The sequence below is a fragment of the Eriocheir sinensis genome, chromosome 61, assembly GCF_024679095.1.
Source record: "Eriocheir sinensis breed Jianghai 21 chromosome 61, ASM2467909v1, whole genome shotgun sequence".
Classification (NCBI taxonomy): Eukaryota; Metazoa; Arthropoda; class Malacostraca; order Decapoda; family Varunidae; genus Eriocheir; species Eriocheir sinensis.
In genome coordinates this window covers 7,248,064-7,268,858 of record NC_066569.1, presented here as the reverse complement: position 1 = coordinate 7,268,858, position 20,795 = coordinate 7,248,064, and the positions used below count along the sequence as shown (strand labels likewise).

Here is a 20,795-nt window from a genome sequence, read left to right as displayed (position 1 = left end):
GTGGCAGAGTGGCAAGGCTCTGCCACGCCGAGGGGCAGCAGTGGCACCCCAGTGTCTTCAAACACCACTACACTGACATGTTGCGGGACTAAAGGGTTGAGTCTTGTTGGGATGCCACACATTTCTGGGACATCATTACCCTTCTCTCTACAGTGACAATGCTCTGGTCTTTATAAATCACTGCATTGAGTAATAAGAATTCTGGCTCATGAAAGCCCAAGCCAGTGTACCCAGAACACCCAAACAAGGCATGCAATATTAAGCTACAAGGAAGTTAAACTAACAGTACATCAGGAAATGCCACAATAGTCTAAATGCAAATTTTCATGAATTCCATGAACATATAGATGATTTATGAAGCTTAAACTCAAAATGAAACAACAGGAAAGAATAACAAACAAATGAATACTCAGGCTTCTGTTACATGACGTACAAAATGCAGGTACAACTTTGCCTCCTGGTGGTGTGTGCTGCTGGCCAGCCGGCACACGCTAGACCTTTCTTAATACTAGTGTCTGTTACATAGGACCTGCTTGCCGGCACCCTCCCACGGCCTGAGCCTCGCCCCCAAGCACACAGCAGCATGTTCCCTCAACTCATGATTGTCCAGCTTTGTCTTCCCTCAGCCTTATGATGCACTGCGATGCATTATGAGCTCTGAGATTTCCTGGCAGTCTCATAAACATATTCATCAGTAATTCATAAACATTTTCAACATATACCCCATGTTGATTCATTTAACATTTAAATAAGAATGTATGGTGGCCTTTTACATGCGAAATAATCACAAAATACCATTAGATAATAAAACAGCAGCCTCCAGAACCTTGACAGGTGACCGTCCTATGGAAGACCTGCCTTACAGATAGAGTACACTCGGCGAAGGCAAGGCGGCTACACGGCTACTCAAACAACGAACACAGTACAAAATGTCTTCCACCTCTAAATGAGATTACGAGAAGGTAACCATCCCTAATAAATGGCAATCTGAGGTAAAGTAACATGAAACAAAGGTTTGTTCTTGAAATATTGTGCCTGTGAGTGGCCCTTCCTCCACCCACCATGTCTAACGGTAAGAATGTTTCCAAGTGAACGTGCAGTTACTGGGTACATATTGCACATGTTGATCCCTGCGGTCTGAGCTGGGCCGGCCTCACGTCGCTGGTCTTGACAACCGCCTCAAAGGTGGCTGCACACGCAGGACTACTAATGCCCTTCAACGCTATACACATTCATACAGGCTTTTGGCACAGCCCAGGAAAGTAAGTTGAGGCAGCCAGTGCTTCTACAACCAGCGGCCGCGAGCTGGTCCTCTATGCTAGCGACATTTGCGGGAGACTAAGTAGTGTGCCTAGTGCTGGGGGTTACCATGCAGGAGGGGTCCACTGCTCCCACTCATAAACAGCAGCGTTTGGCCACAGCTTAAATGGGCATCTTGTGAAATGACACTTACAATCTGGTACAGACAACTATGGTTTGCCAGCCCTCACACAAAATAGTATACTGGTGGGTCTGAGGCGGGCTGGTTGGGCAGCACAACGGCAGAGGAAGTGTGCCGTGCCCAAAGGAACTTGCCATGACCCTGAAATATGGAGAGCCCTAATGCCACTCCAAAGGCTCTCCTTGACGTCCACCGTGACCACCGGTGGCTTGTGACCCCCGGGCACACTCGGTCACGACGGCCAGAATAGGATGAGAGAGCATGCACTGTTCAGGCACAGGCCAAGCACTGGCAGCAGGGGTGAACTGCACCAGCTGGGTGTGGGGCATTACAGCACGGCCAGTGCCTCGGGCCAGGCCTGGCTGCTGCCCGGCGAACACCGAGGCAGGGGGGCCGGTGCCACGGGAGGCTGCCCGGCACCGGGTGTGGGTGTGTCATCGGAAGAAAACTGATCACCTGCCAGACATGCTTCTTGCTAGAGCATACACTTGATGTGGTTTTATTCTTTATTTACAAAACACTGAAGAGTCTAACAACACTTAGCAGTCAGGTCAGCCATACACTGGGGTAGGAGATAACACAGCTTGGATCAATGCTTGGCATTAATTCTCAGTAACTTTCAAGGTCAGTTACTGCATCCTTACTTGAGTGGCAACAGTAGCCTAAGACTAGAATCTGGTATAACAATGATTAATTTACATATATATATTTGTCATTCCTTTAAATAGTCTTGAAATTTACAGGAACTTTGGTCGGCCACCAACCGGCGCGCAGGACACTGCCTCGCCGGGACGGAGGGACCAAAGCCCTGTGGATTTTAAGCGTCGTCTCTATTTATATAATTATGGAATATAAATAAAATTTACAGATCACTTACATTTAGCTCAAAGAATGTCTCCGAGTGCTCCTTGCTATGCTGTATGCCACCACGTGCAGGGCGGGAGAACACCGATACTCCCTCTCCAGCCAGGCGCATGGGGGCAGGGTTGGGAGGGAGCGGCCCCTCACTCCCACCCCCACACCAACTGCCTTCCTCAGCCTGGCGGCAGTGCCCCTGCCCTGCCCAGGCCTGGCCTCCTCCACTGTGCCCAGGGAGGGGCTGCCTCCTGGGCCAGCCAGCCAGCCAGTGCAGGCTGTGGCTGGCCCACATCATCGGTGCCTGGGCCGGCGAGGGCGTGGCTCAGGTGGTGGAGCATAGATACACGTCCTGCCGTGCTACCTTCCTGTGGTAACCTTGATCCTCCCAGGTTTGTTTGTACTCCAGCCTCACTCCTAGCTCTCCCCACTCAGCCACACTCAACTCACCCGATGCACACACACACACACACACACTCATGCATTCCTCTCCAGTGAGCTAGGCTACAATAATTAACCAATGGGAGGCAGTGCCAAGCTCTCTCCCTCCTGAATGATAAAAAAAATATATAAAGGAAAAAAAAGAAAAAAAAAAAAACCACCATCCCCCCCTCCCTCCCTCCATCCCTGTGTGGCAATAGGTTTATGAGAAATTGAGAAGCCTAAGCCTCCTGCTATTATAGGCTGTCGTCGCTGAGGCTCTCCACGTTGGGTATTTGCTGCGGCTCCAGGATCAGCGACTCCTGCGAGGACTCGGCTGGTGCCAGGGAGCAACTTTCGCTGCCTGCAAGTAAATGATGAAGCTTCAGTTACTCGTACATCTCCGTCACTTCAGGGCAGCCACAGCGGGCGGTGAACACAGATACAGAGATACATGGGGACTACAAGAAGTCACTCAACCAACATTTGCAAGCCCCAGAAAACAAGACTTCCCTGCAAATCTGTTTACTTTCTATTCAACATGATAAGAAAAAAGTGCAGGTAAGAGAGAAAGACAAAATTGATCATAAACTACAAACTATGCAATGAAAAAAATGGAAAATGACGACAAAAACAGAAAGAAACGAAGGGCAAGGATACCATTTAACACGAAAGGAAATACAGCAAGCAGGAGGGAAAGGGAAAAACTGATCACAAACTAAACTAGATTATGAAAATGATATGAAAAATGATGAAATGAAAAGAAAAAAATTAAAAAGAAAAAACAAAAGGCAAGAAGATTAACTCCAAACATCCAAGGTATTATTTTTCCCCATCACACACCATGAAAAAAAGATAAAGAAAACGGAGAAAAAAAAAAGGAAGAAACACCAACTCCACCCCAACAAGCCGTCATCCTCTCCCGCCACCCACCGTTATCATGAGGGTTGTTGTTGGTGGTGTCATCATCGTCCACAGGGAAGCGGTTGATGGCGGGGTCAATAGCTTCCTTGAACTGGTTGTTGGCACCTTTAGGGTCAAGATCCATGGCCCAGGAGAAGTTCATGAGGGCCAAGTGAGTCTGACCCAGCTTTTTGTGCACCTGAAGGAGGGACGGAATAGGTGCTGCGTTAATACCTGGTTCGCTAAGTGTTGCGTTGATGGCTAGAGTGAATATGAGTGTTTCTGAGTCTCTTATTATTGGTGTGGTTGTGTTGTCTTGTAAGGAGGGACGGAATAGGCGATGTGTTACTGTTACTGGTTTTCCAAGTGTTGCGTTGATGACTGCGTGTGAATATGAGTGTTTCCGAGTCTCTTATTGATGGTGGTTGTGTTGTGTTGATGGGTGAGTGTGAATTTAACCCAGTAGCAGCAGGGATCATGTTTCTTAAAGGCCCCTCTAAGTGAGAATAAGGAAAAAAATCATCACTCACGCAAACCATTTCACAATATCTATCAATGCATTTGTGATCAGTTTATTTGGTTTATTTGGCCCGTCGCTGGTACACGGTAAAGCCACAAATTTGGCCCATCGCTGCTACCAGGTTAAAAGAGTTGGAGGTTTGTATTGTGTATGCTCTTTTGATGCTAGTGTTGTGTGGTATTGATGGCTGAATGTGGATATAAGTGTTTCCGAGGCTTGTGTTCTGAGTGTATTTATAAGATTACTGCCTGACTCTATGATGCTAATATTGTGTTGTGTGGTGTTGATGGCTGAATGTGGATATAAGTGTTTCCGAGGCTTGTGTTCTGAGTGTATTTATAAGATTACTGCCTGACTCTATGATGCTGATATGTTGTGTTGGGTTGATGGCTGTCTGTTGAGTCCATATTTTCAAACATTTTGGGGCTTACACACACACATATTTGATAAGCCACTCATAGAGGTTGTTGTGGGTACTTCCTAGGGTAGTTTTATGAGCCTAGTGATAATGTGACAAGGCTTCTGTACCGTGAATGTGAAAACCACGCATGAGAACTTGACTAATCATCTTTGTGGCCTGTGGAAATATTTGTTGTGACTTGTGAGAGCAAAAAACATCTGAGAAGGAGTAAATCCAATCCTCGCTTATACCCACAAACACACACACACAGAAGCAGTACCCACCTTCCCCAGCAAGAAGTAAACGTTGGACTCCTTGGGCACAATCTCCCGCAGGTGGTTAAGCTCTGCGAGGGCTTCCTGGTGGCGGTCCGTGGCGTGCAGGATGGATGCCCGATGGTACTTGCACAGTGGGTTGCGAGGGTCCACCGCCAAGGCCCGGTTTAGGGTGGACAGCGCGGCACTGCTTTTTTGTAAGGCGTGTTCCACCTGGAGACGGAGGACGAGGAGAAGGGAGGTGTGAGGTGAAGCAGTGGGGGTTTATTTTTATTTCTTTGTTATTTTTTTAAGGAGGGACAGAGGACGAGAAGGAAGGTGAGAGGTGGTTTATTTTTATTTCTTTGTTATTTTTTTAAGGAGGAGGAGGATGAGAAGGAAGGTGTAAGTTGAAACAGCAGTGATTTATGTATTTATTTATCTATTATTATAATTTTTTTGGGGGGTGGTGGTGGGGGGGGGGGGTAGACAAGATGGACCAAAGGCAAAAAAATTATAGGAGAAAAATATCGGTGTGTAGGAGGAGGAGGAGGAGGAGGAGGGTGAGAGGTGAAGTCATGGTTTATTTTTTCATTTACTTATTTTTTTGGTAGACAAGATGGATTGAAGGTGAAAGCATAGGAGAAAAATATCCACTGCAGAAGGAGGAGGAGGAATGAGACATGAAGCAGTGAAGGAGGAGAGGGTATATGAGCTTCAAGAATAGGAGACTCAGCCCATCCAACCTCAAAAGGGAAAACAAGGCCATTAAAAGAAGACATACGACACACTACAACAGGTGCACCATAGCTCAAGAGAAAGGCAGAATACAGTTGTCAGCATCACACTCACCACGGCCACATGGCACATGAGCACTGAGCTATGAGGGTGGATGCTCAGCGCCTTCCTGAAGTGGGACTCAGCTTGGGCGAACCTCTCCTGTTTGAATAGCACCAGACCAATGCCGTACCTGAGAGAGGGGAACACCAAACGCACACCAGTCAGTCAAGAACCAAGTGGAAAGACTGAAGATAAAGATGAGCAAGGAAATATATGAATGAAAATAACCCTGCTATCTATACATGACTGAAATGAAGAGAGCAAAATCTAACTTGACTCAATACTTACATAGGAAAAAAACAAACACAACCTTCCCACACACACCTTGCCTGCCCCTGCCCTCCCACCCACCCCTCACGTCCCTTACCGGCCTATAAGACAAAATACCGAAGCAAAACCTAACTTCATCATCAAGGTAAATGTAGATAAGATAATGAAGATAGAGTTGAATAAGTAGATATATGAAAGAAAAAGCAAAACCTAACTTCATCATCAAGGTAAATGTAGATAAGATAATGAAGATAGAGTTGAATAAGTAGATATATGAAAGAAAATAACCCCACTATTTATATGAGTGAAATGAAGAAAGCAAAATCTAACTTCACGCAATACTTACATATAAGACAAAATACCGAAGCAAAACCTAACTTCATCATCAAGGTAAATGTAGATAATAGGACCGCATTAGAAAAAATCAAAACGCCACTCCACTTTCAAGGGGGCGCCGGCTACCCACCAGGCATTGTAGTGTCGAGGGTCTATCCTGATGGCACTCCTGTAGCAGCTGAGGGCACTGTCCAGCTCCTCCGTGGCTATGTGTTCGTGGCCAAGCAGGGTGTAGGCGTAGGCAAAGTTGGGGTCCACCTGAGAGGAAAGAGAATACAGAAGGTGAGTTTTAGAGCAATGCAAGGGAAATCAAGAGAAAGACAGTAGATAAATTTTATAGAGTAATGAAAAGGAAATAGAGAGAACAGAAGGTAATTTTGTAGAAATACGGAAGGAACAGACAAAAAGACAGTTATTTTATAGAGCAATGGAGAGGAATAGAGGAAAGAACACAAGATAGATTTTATAGACCAAAGAAACGTAATAGATGAGAGAAAATAAGGTAACATTTGAGACCAAAACAAAGGGAACAGAGAGGCCTTGCAGTATTAATTAAGAGGGAAGGAGGAAGAGAAAAAGTTTGGCCAAGAAGGGTTGTATACATAGGGAAGTTATTGTCCACCCAAGAGAACAGAAGGTAACCAATATAGAGGGAACAGAAGGGCATTACAGCATTCTCTACGAGGCAAGGAAGAGGAAAAAGGTGTCTTATTCTATGCCCAAGAAGAGTACGAGGGGAAAGTTATTGCCCACCCGAGAGAACAGAAGGCAACTTTTTAGACCAATATAGAGGGAACAGAAAGGCATTACAGCATTCTCTACGAGGCAAGGAAGAGGAAAAAGGTGTGTCTTATTCTATGGCCAAGAAGAGTGTACGAAGGGAAAGTTATTGTCCACCCGAGAGAACAGAAGGTAACTTTTTAGACCAATATAGAGGGAACAGAAAGGCATTGCAGCATTCTCCAAGAGGCAAGGAAGAGGAAAAAGGTGTGTCTTATTCTATGCCCAAGAAGAGTGTACGAAGGGAAAGTTATTGCCCACCCGAGAGAACAGAAGGTAACTTTTTAGACCAATATAGAGGGAACAGAAAGGCATTACAGCATTCTCTATGAGGCAAGGAAGAGGAAAAAGGTGTCTTATTCTATGGCCAAGAAGAGTACGAGGGGAAAGTTATTGCCCACCCGAGAGAACAGAAGGTAACTTTTTAGACCAATATAGAGGGAACAGAAAGGCATTACAGCATTCTCTAAGAGGCAAGGAAGAGGAAAAAGGTGTCTTATTCTATGGCCAAGAAGAGTACAAGGGGAAAGTTATTGTCCACCCGAGAGAACAGAAGGTAACTTTTTAGACCAATATAGAGGGAACAGAAAGGCATTGCAGCATTCTCTGAGAGGCAAGGAAGAGGAAAAAGGTGTCTTATTCTATGGCCAAGAAGAGTGTACGAAGGGAAAGTTATTGCCCACCCGAGAGAACAGAAGGTAACTTTTTAGACCAATACAGAGGGAACAGAAAGGCATTACAGCATTCTCAAAGACGCAAGGAAGAGGAAAAAGGTGTCTTATTCTATGCCCAAGAAGAGAGTACAAGGGGAAAGTTATTGCCCACCCGAGAGGAAAGAAGGTAACTTTTAGACCAATAGAAGGAACAGAAGGCATTTACAGCATTTCTAAAGAGGAGGGGAAGAGAAAAAAAAGGTGTCTTATTCTATGGCCAAGAAGAGTACAAGGGGAAAGTTATTGCCCACCCGAGAGGAAAGAACAGAGGGTAACTTCACATCAATACAAAGAGCAAATATAGAGGGAACAGAAGATCCAGCCACTTCCCTCAGCCCCTCCTCACCTGTATGGCCCTGGAGAAGAACCTGATGGCTGCCTCGTGTTCCTTCTGCAGGGAGAAACAGTTCCCCGTGGCACACCAGGCCTGCGGGCACTCACGATCCTCCTCCACCAGGTCCTGTGTGGGGTCGGAAATGAAGGTGGTTAGTGGTGAGTGTATAGATGTGTGTGTGTGTGTGTGGGTGACTGGGTGTGTTTTGGGCTTGTGTGGGTTGCAATCTTTTGTGTATGTGTTTTTAAGTAAGTTTGCCTGTTCCATTTTTTCTTACCCTGTTATTCTACCCATTTTGTTTCTTTTTGTCTCCCTGTGTTTCAGTTTTTTCTTCTCCTGTTTCTTTTTTGTTATTTTCTTGACCTATTTTTTTCTGCCCTTTTCAGTTTTTTTCTTATCCTGTTTATTTATTTATTTTTTTTTTTTACTTTCTTTGCCTATCTTTTTTTTGTCTCCCCGTGTTTCAGTTTTTTCTTCTCCTGTTTCTTTTTTGTTATTTTCTTGACCTATTTTTTTCTGCCTGTTTCATTTTTTTTTCTTATCCTGTTTATTTTTCTTTTTTTTTTTTACTTTCTTTGCCTATCTTTTTTTTGTCTCCCTGTGTTTCAGTTTTTTCTCATCCAGTTTCTTTTTTGTTATTTTCTTGACCTATTTTTTTCTGCCCGTTTCAGTTTTTTTCTTATCCCGTTTCTTTTTTTTTACTTTCTTTGCCTATCTTTTTTTTTGTCTCCCTGTGTTTCATTTTTTTCTTATCCAGTTTCATTTTTTTAAACTTTCTTGACCTATTTTTTTGTCTACCTTTCTGTTTTAAATATCTTATCCTGTTTTCTACCCATTTTGTTTCTTTTGTCTGCCTGTGTTTTTTTTCTTTATCCTGTTTCTTTTTTTTACTTTCTTAACCCATAGTTTCTTTTTGTCTGCCTCTGTGATTTGAATTTCTTACCCTGTTCCTTTCTTTACCTATTTTTGTTCCTTTTTGTCTGCCTGTCTGTGTTTTGAATTTCTTACCCTGTTCCTTTCTTTACCTATTTTTGTTCCTTTTTGTCTGCCTGTCTGTGTTTTGAATTTCTTACCCTGTTCCTTTCTTTATCTTTCTTTGTTCCTTTATGTCTGCCTGTCTATATTCTCTCTCTCTCTCTCTCTCTCTCTCTCTCTCACCTGGGCCAAAGCGGAGAGCTGCACTTCTTTCTGCTGGTGCCAGAGTGCGGTGCTGTAGTACTCCATGAGGTGCAGACGGTGCGGCTCCCACTCACGCACCTCACTGAAGAACCTGAAACACACACACACATGATGCTTGATAGGAGGATCTGACACACACACACACACACACACACACACACAAGAAGGCACAGCAAAAGATGATGAAAGAGTAAAAAAGAACATGAGAAAAATTAGCTTTCTGGACAGATAAATAAATTGAAGGAACATATTATTGAAAAATGGTCATGTTCTAAAATTCATTCACAGTGATACAGAAAAATAAAATATGTCTAGTTTTAAGAGACGGGAAAAACATCAACGGTAATAAAGAAATGGAAAAAAATATGATAGTTTAAAAGGACGGACATTATGAACTTGACTCAATCCCTTAAAAAAAAAAAATAAATAAATAAATATATATATATATAATAGTTTTAAGACAGGAAAAACATCAACAGTAATAAAGAAATAGAAAAAAAATATGATAGTTTAAAAGGACGGACATTATGAACTTGACTCAATCCCGTAAAAAATAAAGCAAAAAAGAAAAATATATAATAGTTTTAAGAGACAGGAAAAACATCAACGGCAATAAAGAAATAGAGAAAAATATAATAGTTTAAAAGGACGGACATTATGAACTTGACTCAATCCTGTAAAAAATAAACCAAAAAAGAAAAATATATGATGGTTTTAAGAGACAGGACATTGCAAACTACTCATTCCTATAAAACCACAATTAAACAAGAGCACACACACACACACACACACACACACACACACATGAACAAATAAACACTCCTGACAGTTTTAAAAGACAAGAAAGACATCAACAGTAATTAAAAGAAAAACATATGATAGTTTCAAGAGACAGAACATTGCAAACTAGACTCGTTCCTACAACAACACAATTAAACAAGAACAAACACACACAAAACAAACAAACACTCACTTGACGGCCTGCTGGTAGTCCGTCATCTCGAAGTACGCCTTGCCGATGTGCGAGAGAACCCAGCCGGTGCGGTAGTGCTGGGTGGGCAAGGCGCTCAGCAGCTCAATGGCCTTCTCACAATTGTACTGCGCCAGGTGCTGATACGCTGTGCCCATGTCCCGCAGCAAGGACATCAACCCCTCTGTGACGCCGAGGACGGAACACGGACTTACTGACTTGTATATATTGTTATTATTACTATTATTATTATTGGGGTCTAAGAAAGGGGATCAAGGGAATAAAATAGATACAAGCGCAAGTAAACTGCCCTTGATGAGCAGATATGAATACAAAAAATAAAGGAGGAGGAGGAGGAGGAGGAAGAGAAAAAGATGGATAACGTTAGGAGGAAGAAGGAGGGAGGAAGAGAGAGAGGAGAAAGAGGAGGAGGAAGGAAAGAGGAAGAAGGAGGGAGGTAGGGAGAGGAAGAAGGAGGGAGGTAGGGAGAGGAGGATGTGGAAGATAAAGAGGAGATGCAAAGTAATGAGAAGGAGGGAAGAGAGAAAGGAGAAAGAGGAGGAGGAAGGAAAGAGGAAGAAGGGGGGAGGTAGGGAGAGAAGGAATAGAAGAGGAAGTGGAAGATAAAGAGGAGATGGAAGGTAATGAAAAGGATGGAAGGAGAGGAGGCTGAGGCAGAGAAGTAAGAAGAGTTAACAAAGAAAGAATAAATACAAGATCTAATATTTAATGATCCCCGAGACTTTCTTTCAACACCCACACACAGCCATACACTCACCCAGTCTGTCACCCACTCACCCACCCAGTCACCCACACCCTAAGAGAGTTAACATAGGAGACACAAATACAACACCTAATATAAATGATCCCCGAGGCTTTCTTTCAACACCCACACACAGCCGTACACTCACCCAGTCTGTCACCCACACCCTACACCCACTCTCACCCACACAACAAAGAAAGGAGAAACAAGACACTAGCAAAGAAAACAAAGGAATACGAGAGGAAAAGTTGAGGGAAAAAGTCTATACTCTTTCACTACAGGCTACAAGTGCAGACGGAAAAAAAAAAAAAAAATAAAAAATAAAAAATAAATAAAATAAATAAATAAAAAAAATAAAAAACTCACCCACACAACACCATCCACTCCCCCACCCACTCTATCATACCCACACACACCCACACCCTTTCACCCACTCACCCGCCGACTGCTTCTGTATAGTGAAGGCCTGCTGTGCGAGGGACTGCGGCGAGGGAGGTTTCTCGGGGTAGGGCTTGTCGGTGGGCGAGATGATGTCTTGGTTCTCACTCTTGTTTTTCTCATTCAGCTCCGACAGGCTGGACTGACTCTTGGAGGACCTGGTCTTGGTCTTCCTGGCGGGGGACTTGTTGTTCTCCTGAAGGGAAGAGATGGAATGAGGCCTGGGAGGTGCATAGAGCAATAGGGAAGGAAGAGGAGGAGGAGGAAGAGGGGGAATGAAAACTAGAACAATGTAAACTAACTGAAAAAAAGACAAAAATTGGAAAAAACATAAGCAACAAAAATTAAAACCCACAAAACCCCAAAGAAAATATGAGCCCATCCTAATACATGTCCGTTTCATTGTGTCATTATTTGGAAGTAAAGAAGGCAACTCAAGGGCAAAGATACATATAAAATAGTCCACCATAGTTCTGCTCCTACAAGAGAAAGAAACCATTGGGAGTAAACTAAATGGCCGTGAGCACAAGGGTCGTTTTATCACCATGAGAGAAAAAATTCAACCCTAGGACACAATTCATCATATAAAAACGATAAATAAAAATAAATAAATACATAACCACAAACAATTTATCTCGCATCACAAAGGCCATAAACAGTCTTCTTCAACTTCCATAGCTTACCATTCGCATATTCCTTACCTTCACCGAGTTGCTGTTGCCGAAGAGCCGAGAGGAACGCCGCACGTTGGGGTTGGGCTGCACGCTGGGGGGGCTCTGGAAGTTGCTGTTGTTGCCCGCCGGAGCGAAGACCGCCGGCTTGTTCAGCACCAGCGGGGAGTCCTTGGTCTTCCGGCATAGGATCTGTGGGTTAGGGGGTGAGGCGAGGTGGTGAACAGGAGAGGTTGGTAGGAAAGAAGTTAATAGGAGTGACATTAACAGGTAAGAAGGGAGTGTTTTTCATGTATCAAATGTGTGTTTAGAACCTGAGATTGATAGAGTTCTAATGAATGTGGTTTTAGGTTCATGGTACAGAAGAGTCAAACTACCACCAGGGTCATAAAACTACCCATGGAAACACCCACAACAACCTCTACAAAAGCCTTATCAAATGTGTGTGTAGAACCTGAGATTGATAGAGTTCTAATGAATGTGGTTTTAGGTTCATGGTACAGAAGAAGGGTCAAACTACCACCAGTGTCATAAAACTATCCCTGGAAACACCCACAACAACCTCTACTACAGCCTTATCAAATGTGTGTAAAGAACAGAAGGGTCAAACTACCACCAGGGTCATAAAACTACCCCTGGAAAAACACACAACACCCTCTACAGAAGCCTTATCAAATGTGTGTAAAGAACCTAAGATTGATCGAGTTCTAATGAGTTCTTTTAGGTTCATGGTACAGAAGGGTCATACAACTACCCCTGGAAGTACCCACAACCTCTACAAAAGCCCAGAAACATTTGAGAGTACAGGATAAAGACTTTGATTCCCTTACCCTTTTACTGAGAGGTGTTGGGATCTTGGCATTGGGTTCTGCGTCCAGCTGCGACAGAGAGAGCGGGGAGGGGGTGAGGAAGGCCACAGACGTGTTCAAGAGGGCTGGGTGTTCTTCACAGACTGGGGTCCCGGCGTCGAGAGGCAGGACACCGAAACTAGGCGACAGAGGGCTTAGACTAACACTTCCACCCATGACGCTCCGAAGCCTAACCAATTTCTTCTTCTTTGGGGCTTGTAAAATGCCTTCCCCGGTGTCCCCGCCCACCCCAGTGCCGCGGTCTGGGGTGGGGGTGATCGTGATGGCCACTGGGGTGTTTAGGGGGGATGGGGTGCTCAGGGTAAAGGATGGGGTGTGGGCAACGGGGAGGAGGTTGTTTGGGGTATTGGTGTTGTGCATGGGGGTGAACGTTGGTGTTTGGTTGAACGTCTCCTGCTGCTGCTGGTGGCTGTTTACAGTGACGCTGTTGAGGGTGGTGGTGGTGGTGGTGGTATTGGTGAGCATGGGTTCGGTGGTGGTGCTGCCCCCGCCCCCCCCTGGTGGCGGGGCGCTGTTGACAAGGGTGAGCACTGTGTTGCCGTGACAGTTGCTGAAGCTCTCGAGGCTGTCCAGCCGGAACACCTGAAACACGCCAGCGATGCAACTCAGCGACGCAACACTTGGGGTGGTTGGTAACGTGGATGATGAAAAATGTCCGACAGAATAAATTAAAACTAAAAATTGACGCTAACTATATATAAAAAAAACACATGAAAAGTCAGGAAAAGTAATATTATGAAAACAAGAAACAAAGTGCAAAAAATGATAAAAAACAAACACACAATGAAAAAAAATAAAATATATATATATATATATATATATATATATATATATATATATATATATAAATATATATATATATATATATATATATATATATATATATATATATATATATAATATTACAAGCCCTTGCCCCTCTTCCTCCTCCTCCCTTGCTCCTCTTCCTCCTTCCCTTCCCTTGCCCCCTCCTCCTCCTCTTCCTTCTCTTACCCCTATTCTTCCTTTTCAGACTTCTCTTCCAAACAAAATTCAAGTATTTCCCTTCCTTTTCTTTTCTACCCTCCCTCCTCCTCCTCCTCCTCTTACAATCAATATTCAACTGTTTTCCCTTCTTTTCATTTTCTACTGTCCCTACTCCTCTTCCTCCTGCCCCTACTCCTCCTCCTCCCCTCCTCACCTTGGCCGGGTCAGTCTTGTCTCCCTGGTCAGAGAGTGCCACGAAGGACTGCCAGAGGAAGGGGTTGAGCTTCAGGGAGCGGCGGAATGCCTCCATTGCGCGGGCCAGCCGTTCGGTGCGGGCGCAGATCAGGCCCAGGAGCTGCAGGGCGAAGCAGGCCAGGTCCCCGTATTCGACTGTCAGCTCGTCTATCGTCTTGGGGTGGAGCACGCTGCCCCCCGTTAGCACCGTCTCGGCCTCCTCAAGTCTGGGGTGGCGGAGACAAAATGTTGTTAACTGATCATCAGGAAAATAGTAAATAGTAAATAGTATGGGGAAAAATGGTAATAGGTAAGACTAACTACTGCAGTTAAAGTCCAATAACCTGACTAGTCCAGAAATCCCAAAGGTTTGTAATTTTCAACCGAGGGTCAGTTTTGACTTTTTTGGATGATGCTGAGAAAAACCAGGGGAAGAAATCCAAATATACTGAAAAATAAACAAAAGCGTTGCACCATGTCAAATTCTGCACCCATGCTAACACTCGTCAGTCACCCAGTCCACGTTGTTTAGCCAGCTGGCTGTCCGTTAAAATGGTGCCTCCTACCATAATGGCTCCTACTGCACCACCTTATACAGGGATGACAGGATCACCAACGCCAAGAAGAAAATGGCAAACGCAATATCGCCCCCACTGACACCATCTGTTTGTTTATGTGTATCTGCTGAGCAGCAGCAGCAGCTTGTAGTAATGTTTTATTGCCCATTTCAGAATTTTAATAGCTGATTTTTATAGAAAGAAGCACTCATTAATAAATAATCTACATTGTATGATATCCTTGTCATAAAAGAAAATTGTGGACACTTCACTGACATGACGTGACAGCCCCAAACGGTGCAAACTTTGTTTACATGTAATGCAAGTCTTCAAATAACTTACTGTAGTCATGAAGCTTAAATGAGACATACAGTGTGGAAAAAGTCCGGGGCAGGTACTGGATACTGGACAGAGTGAGTGTGATAAACATCTGGGAAGGGTGTGTTTGAACATTTTGAGGTCCCCTCCTGGTAATGTGGAAAATCTGCTAACCCAGAACGTCCGTGACTCCCTACATTCTGGATTAAAGGGATTTTACTGTACTATTATGCAGTCTCTCCTTCCTGAAGCCAATGGGTCAAAGAGAGAGGAAGGGAGAAAAGAGAATAAAGATGGAGAGAGAAAAGAGGAGAGAGAAAAGAGGAGAGAGAAAAGAGAGAGAGAGAAAAAAAAAAAAGTCACTCACTTGCAGAGGTCAAAGCAGCAGCGTGCCATGAGGAACCTGAGCTGTGGGGTGCGGGTGCCGCGAGCCCGCAGCACCGAGTAGGCGCGGCCGGGCTTCCCTGAGCGGTAGTATGACGTCGCCACCAAGTGTAGCGCCTCATCGGAGTCAACTGCAGGAGGAGGGAGGGACGGAAGGAGGGAAAGGAAGAATGGGTGTTAGTGAGTGAGGGTTATGGGGGATGGTGAATGTGTGTATATTTACCTATTTGTAGTATACAGGGCCTGAGCTCAAGCTTGGTCAGTCCTGTCTCCCAATCTATATTTGCCTAACTTTTCTAGCATTTTATGGACACTGCCCGCCTCAACAATGTCTCTGTTTAGCCCGTTCCATGTATCCACACTAGTGTACGGAAAACTGAACTTCTCTATGTCTTTCAAACAACTCCCATTCCTCAATTTCTTACTATGTCCTCTTACCTGCCTCCTCCCTTCCATCTCCATAAAATCATTAAATCATTATGTGTGTGTGTGTGTATTTACCTAGTTGTGTGTGTGTGTGTGTGTGTGTTTAGGGTGCAGTCTTTGGGGGTAAGGGGGTAATTTTCAAGGTTATGTGTTATCACCTCTCACACATACAAACACACCCACACCCACAGGTAAGGTAAGCATCACTAAAGGTAAGGTAAGCAAATGATCAAACACACACACACACACACACACACTCACATATATTCAATAAACGTAAAGATGTGAACTAAGATCTTTTTCAACTCTTTCTTTTTCCTTTCTCTTACACACAAAGAGAAACCATGAATTAAAACTGATATGTATAGGCTGTTTTTATTATCATCATTATTATTATTATTATTATTAGTAGTAGTAGTAGTAGTTTCATCAATATTTATTTATCGATTATTATCTTCACTTTCTTACTCCTTTTATTTTTTTTCTATTCGATGATTTCCCGTGGATTTTATTGGTAAGTCTTATTGGTAAGTCTATGTCTCTCTCTCTCTCTCTCCATCTTACCTTCAGCCAGCAGTCTCTCGGCAAGGAAGGTGGCATCCCGATAGGCATAGTGGTTCAGGCAGTGCCAAACCGCGGCCTGTTGAGGAAAGACGGGGAAGATGATGAGTAAAATTGACGTTATCGCCACTAAAACAGTATCCAATTATCACTAAAAAACGGAGGTACAAGAGAGAGGTAAGGTGAGAGCGGGGACAAGAGGAGGACTAATAGGTTGTAGATGAGAGGAGAGGCAGAAGAGGTAGGGGAGGAAATGAGGAAGGAGGAAACAAGGTAGAAAAGGAAGGGAGGAAGGAGAGAGAGATGGAAGGGGAGGAGAAAACAAGGTAGAAGAGGAAGGGAGGAAGGAGAAAGAGAGAGAAGAATGGGAAGGTAAAGGAGGAGATAGAAGAGGAGGAGAGAACAAGGTAGAAGAGGAAGGGAGGAAGGAGAAAGAGATAGAAGGGGAGGAGAAAACAAGGTAGAAGAGGAAGGAAGGTAGGAGAGAGAGAAGAATTGAAAGATAGAAGAGGAGATGGAAGAGGAGGAGGAGAAAGGAAAAACAGAGAAGAATGAAAAGGTAGGAGAAAACAAGGGAGAAGAGGAAAGGAAGGAGAAAGAGAGAAGAATTGAAAGGTAGAGGAACAGAAAACAAGGTAGAAGAGGAGGAGGAGAAAGGAAAAACAGAGAAGAATGAAAAGGTAGGAGAAAACACAGGAGAAGAGGAAAAGAAGGAGAAAGAGAGAGAAGAATGGAAAGGTAGAGGAAGAGAAAACAAGGTAGAAGAGGAGGAGGAGGAAGAGACAAGAAAGAAGAAGGGGAGAGGAAGTAGAAGACAGGATATAAAAAAACAAGGAGAGGCAGAAAATATATACAGGAGAACAGGGACCCACGATAACAGCGGTCAAACTAACTCAAACCCACAGCTCACCAATTCCAAACTAGCCGATCGCATAAAAATCACCTAAACCCCAAAACTGTAACCTAACCTAACCAATACAGGGACCCAAGGCGCAGAATCTTTGCACTCTAAATAACAGCACTGATTTGAATGATGTTTGCTAACCCAGCTGCAGCGACGGGCCAAATTTGTGGCTTTACCGTATAGCAGACGGGCTAAATTTGTGGTTTTGCCGTGTACCAGACGCACCAAATTAGTGGCTTTACCGTGTACCAGTGACAGGCCAAATTTGTGGCTATACCGTGTACCAGCAATGGGACAAATTTGTGGCTTTACCGTGTAGCAGCGACGGGCCAAATTTGTGCTATGATTTTAACCCCCTAAAATAGATGATGCATAAGCTCATCACAAATGCGTTGATATATATTATGAAGCGGTTTGCGCGAGTGATGATTTTTTCTCATTTTTCTCGCTTAGAGGGACATTTAAGAAACGTGATCCCCACATATACCAGGTTAGTCTAGGCCTATGAAACCTAACTAACTCTATTTCCGGATAATGAAGGACACTCCACTCTGAACCAAGACTTAAGTGAAAAATGTAAGTAATGAAAGTAAAATATAAATAAGTAACTAAGTAATAATGAATGATAAATAAGTGTCCTTTTCCTTTCCATACTAACAAGAAAAGGAGAGGAAAAAGAGGAACATAGGAATGGAGGAAAGAGATAAAAAGGGAGGAGAGAAACGGAGAGAAAAGGAAGAGGAGGAAACGGAGAGAAAAGGTAGAGGAGGAAGGAGGAAACGGAGAGAAAAGGTAGAGGAGGAAGGAGGAAACGGAGAGAAAAAGGAGGAAATGGAGAGAAAATGGAGAGTAAGGAGGAAACGGAGAGAAAATGGAGAGTAAGGAGGAAACGGAGAGAAAATGGAGAGAAAAAGGAAGAGGAGGAAGGAGGAAACAGAGAGGAGGAAAGAGGAAATGGAGAGAAAAAGAAGAGGAAGGAAGGAGGAAATGGAAAGGAAAAGGAGGAGGAGGAGGAGGAGGAAGATGGAGGAAATGGAGAGAAAAAGAAGAGGAGGGAGGAGGAAACAGAGAAATGGAAGAGAAGGAAATGGCAAGAAAAGGAGGAAATGGAGAGAAAAAGGAAGAGGAGGAAGGAGGAAATGGAGAGAAAAGGAAGAGGGGGAAGGAGGAAATGGAGAGAAAAAGAAGAGGAAGGAGGAAACGGAGAGAAAAACGAGAGGAGGAGGAAGGAAGAAACGGAGAGAGGAAGGAAGAAATGGAGAGAAAAAGAAGAGGAAGGAGGAAACGGAGAGAAACGAGAGGAAGAGGAAGGAAGAAACGGAGAGAAAAAGAAGAGGAAGGAGGAGGAAACGGAGAGAAAACGGAGGAACAGCGAAGCAAGGAGGAGGAAACGGAGAGAAAAAGAGGAAGGAGGAGGAAACGGAGAGAAAAATCAGAAGACGGAGGAAACGGAGAGAAAAAGGAAGAGGAAACAGGAAACGGAGAGAAAAGAGAAGAGGAAAAATCTAAGACAAAATGGAGGAGGAGGAGAAAGTGGAGACAAGATAAAGGATCGAAAAGGAAGGAAGAGGAAATCGCCACCAAAACCCGAAGGCGAAAATAATACAAAAAATAAAATAAAAAAATCGAGGTCAAATGCCATCCGCCATTCCACGCGCCCCGCCCACCTGTAGCGGCTCCTGGACCAGCATCGTGTGGGTGTGCGGGCGTGCGGGCGGCGGGCGGGCGGCGGGTGGGCGGGGCGGGCGGGGCGGGGCCTCAGACACCCCAGACGCCTTCTCCTCCTGCTCGCAGCGACACCAGGGAAGCCATGTTGGAATCACCGTTGCCACTTGTCCTTAAGCTACTCTCGGATCAGGGTTGCCAGCGCCAGGTTGTCAAATCGCGCTACACTTGGTTGGATTAAATGGTACAGTGACTAAATTTACGCATATATACCGATGAAATATGGATTTTAGTACATATACATTTACTTTACTATAATATGAATTCACTTTAGACTTTGATCAGTGTTGCTACCTCCAAGTTGTCAAATTACGCTACACTCGATAGCAATAAGATTATACACTGACTACAATTGCGCTGTCTAAATGACGATATATGGGTTTTAATAAATACGCATTCACCTCAAAGGACGAAATATGCTTTTTACTGTATACACATTTACTTTAAACTACCAGCTCCAAGTTGTCAAATTGCGCTACACTCGACTGGAATGAAAAAATACGCTAACGAAAATTGCACCTATAAAACGACACACTGGGGTATTTAATAAACATATATCCACTTTAAACTTACTTCGTTATACTGTATCTTATCTTTATCGAGGCAGTTATAGAAATCCATCCAACAATGTTCAAATTAAACTTAGCGAAGAAAATATTACCGGATGTGGCAACGCTGATTCAAAGGCCACCACGATGGTTCTTCTTCACTACGTCACACTTTTCCATTTTTCTCGACGCCGTGTATTTAATTTTAAGTCCAATAGATACCATTCACTGTTATATGTTGGTTCTTTTTACATATGGCCGTGTGGATGATGGCAGTTTTAAATTTCAAAATAGATGTGGCGGTTTTGCTTTGGGGTCTAATATTATTCTTGTATATTGGGGTCTAATATTATTCTATGTATTCCTTGAGGATGCGACATTTTAAACTAATTTTCTATATTAAATCATCAAAGTGCAAGTGTTTATCTGTTTATTGACGTTGTGTGTGTAATTCTCCAATCTGTACGGTCATATATTATTTATTTTTACTATTCATCACAAAATCGTACAATGGAGACTAGTATTATTTATTTTTACTATTCATCACAAAATCGTACAATGGAGACTAGAAAAATTATCCAAAATATTATAGAAAAGTTAAAATTATAGTAAAAGTTACCAAAAGGAAGCAGTAAAGAAATTAACACACTAAAGAAAGCACCTCCCTACATATCCTATTATTTCCACTATTCATCGCCATAGAACATAATAATAAATACAAATAAACACAGAAAATATTATACCATCACTAAAATTACTCTAAATGTCACTTAAAAGAATATTAAAAAAAATTAACTAGTCCTCCAATAAGGCTCAAAGGGTTACAGATTACAATAAAAATGAAAACAGAAAACCACAAAACACACAAAATTAACTTGAAAAATGTGATAGAAATTAATTAAGGTCTGAAATAGGGTGTTTATAGGTTTTTGGGATAATATTTAGGGAGTAACTAAGAAAAATTACCATCAAAACTAAGACAAAAAAAACAAAAGCCAAACATGAAATTAATTAAAAAGATGTGGTAGAAATTAATTAAGGCCAGAAACAGGCTGATAATAGGTTTTTTGGATATTATTTAGGCTCATGGGATTACAATTTACACTAAAACCAAGTATAAAAAACATAACACACACATAAATAATTAGAAAACGTGATATAAATTAATCGGGGTTCATAAATAGGCTGTTAATAGTTTTTTTATATATATTGTTTA

At 43.2% G+C, this 20,795-nt stretch overlaps 1 protein-coding gene across 1 annotated transcript; it reads right to left on the bottom strand.

The window, feature by feature from the left end:
• Positions 1-1,933: 1,933 nt before the first annotated feature.
• LOC126986303 (cell division cycle protein 27 homolog) lies at positions 1,934-19,103 on the bottom strand. Its single transcript, XM_050842282.1, has 15 exons — positions 18,974-19,103; positions 16,406-16,481; positions 15,399-15,546; positions 14,137-14,383; positions 12,918-13,538; positions 12,118-12,279; positions 11,417-11,612; positions 10,219-10,399; positions 9,225-9,336; positions 8,079-8,192; positions 6,370-6,497; positions 5,646-5,763; positions 4,824-5,027; positions 3,650-3,818; positions 1,934-3,080 (listed from the first exon to the last, which is right to left on the bottom strand). Exons 1-15 carry the CDS (start codon positions 18,995-18,997, stop codon positions 2,974-2,976), a joined length of 2,607 nt encoding a protein of 868 aa, XP_050698239.1. The 5' UTR covers positions 18,998-19,103; the 3' UTR covers positions 1,934-2,973.
• Between the last annotated feature and the right edge of the window lie 1,692 nt (positions 19,104-20,795).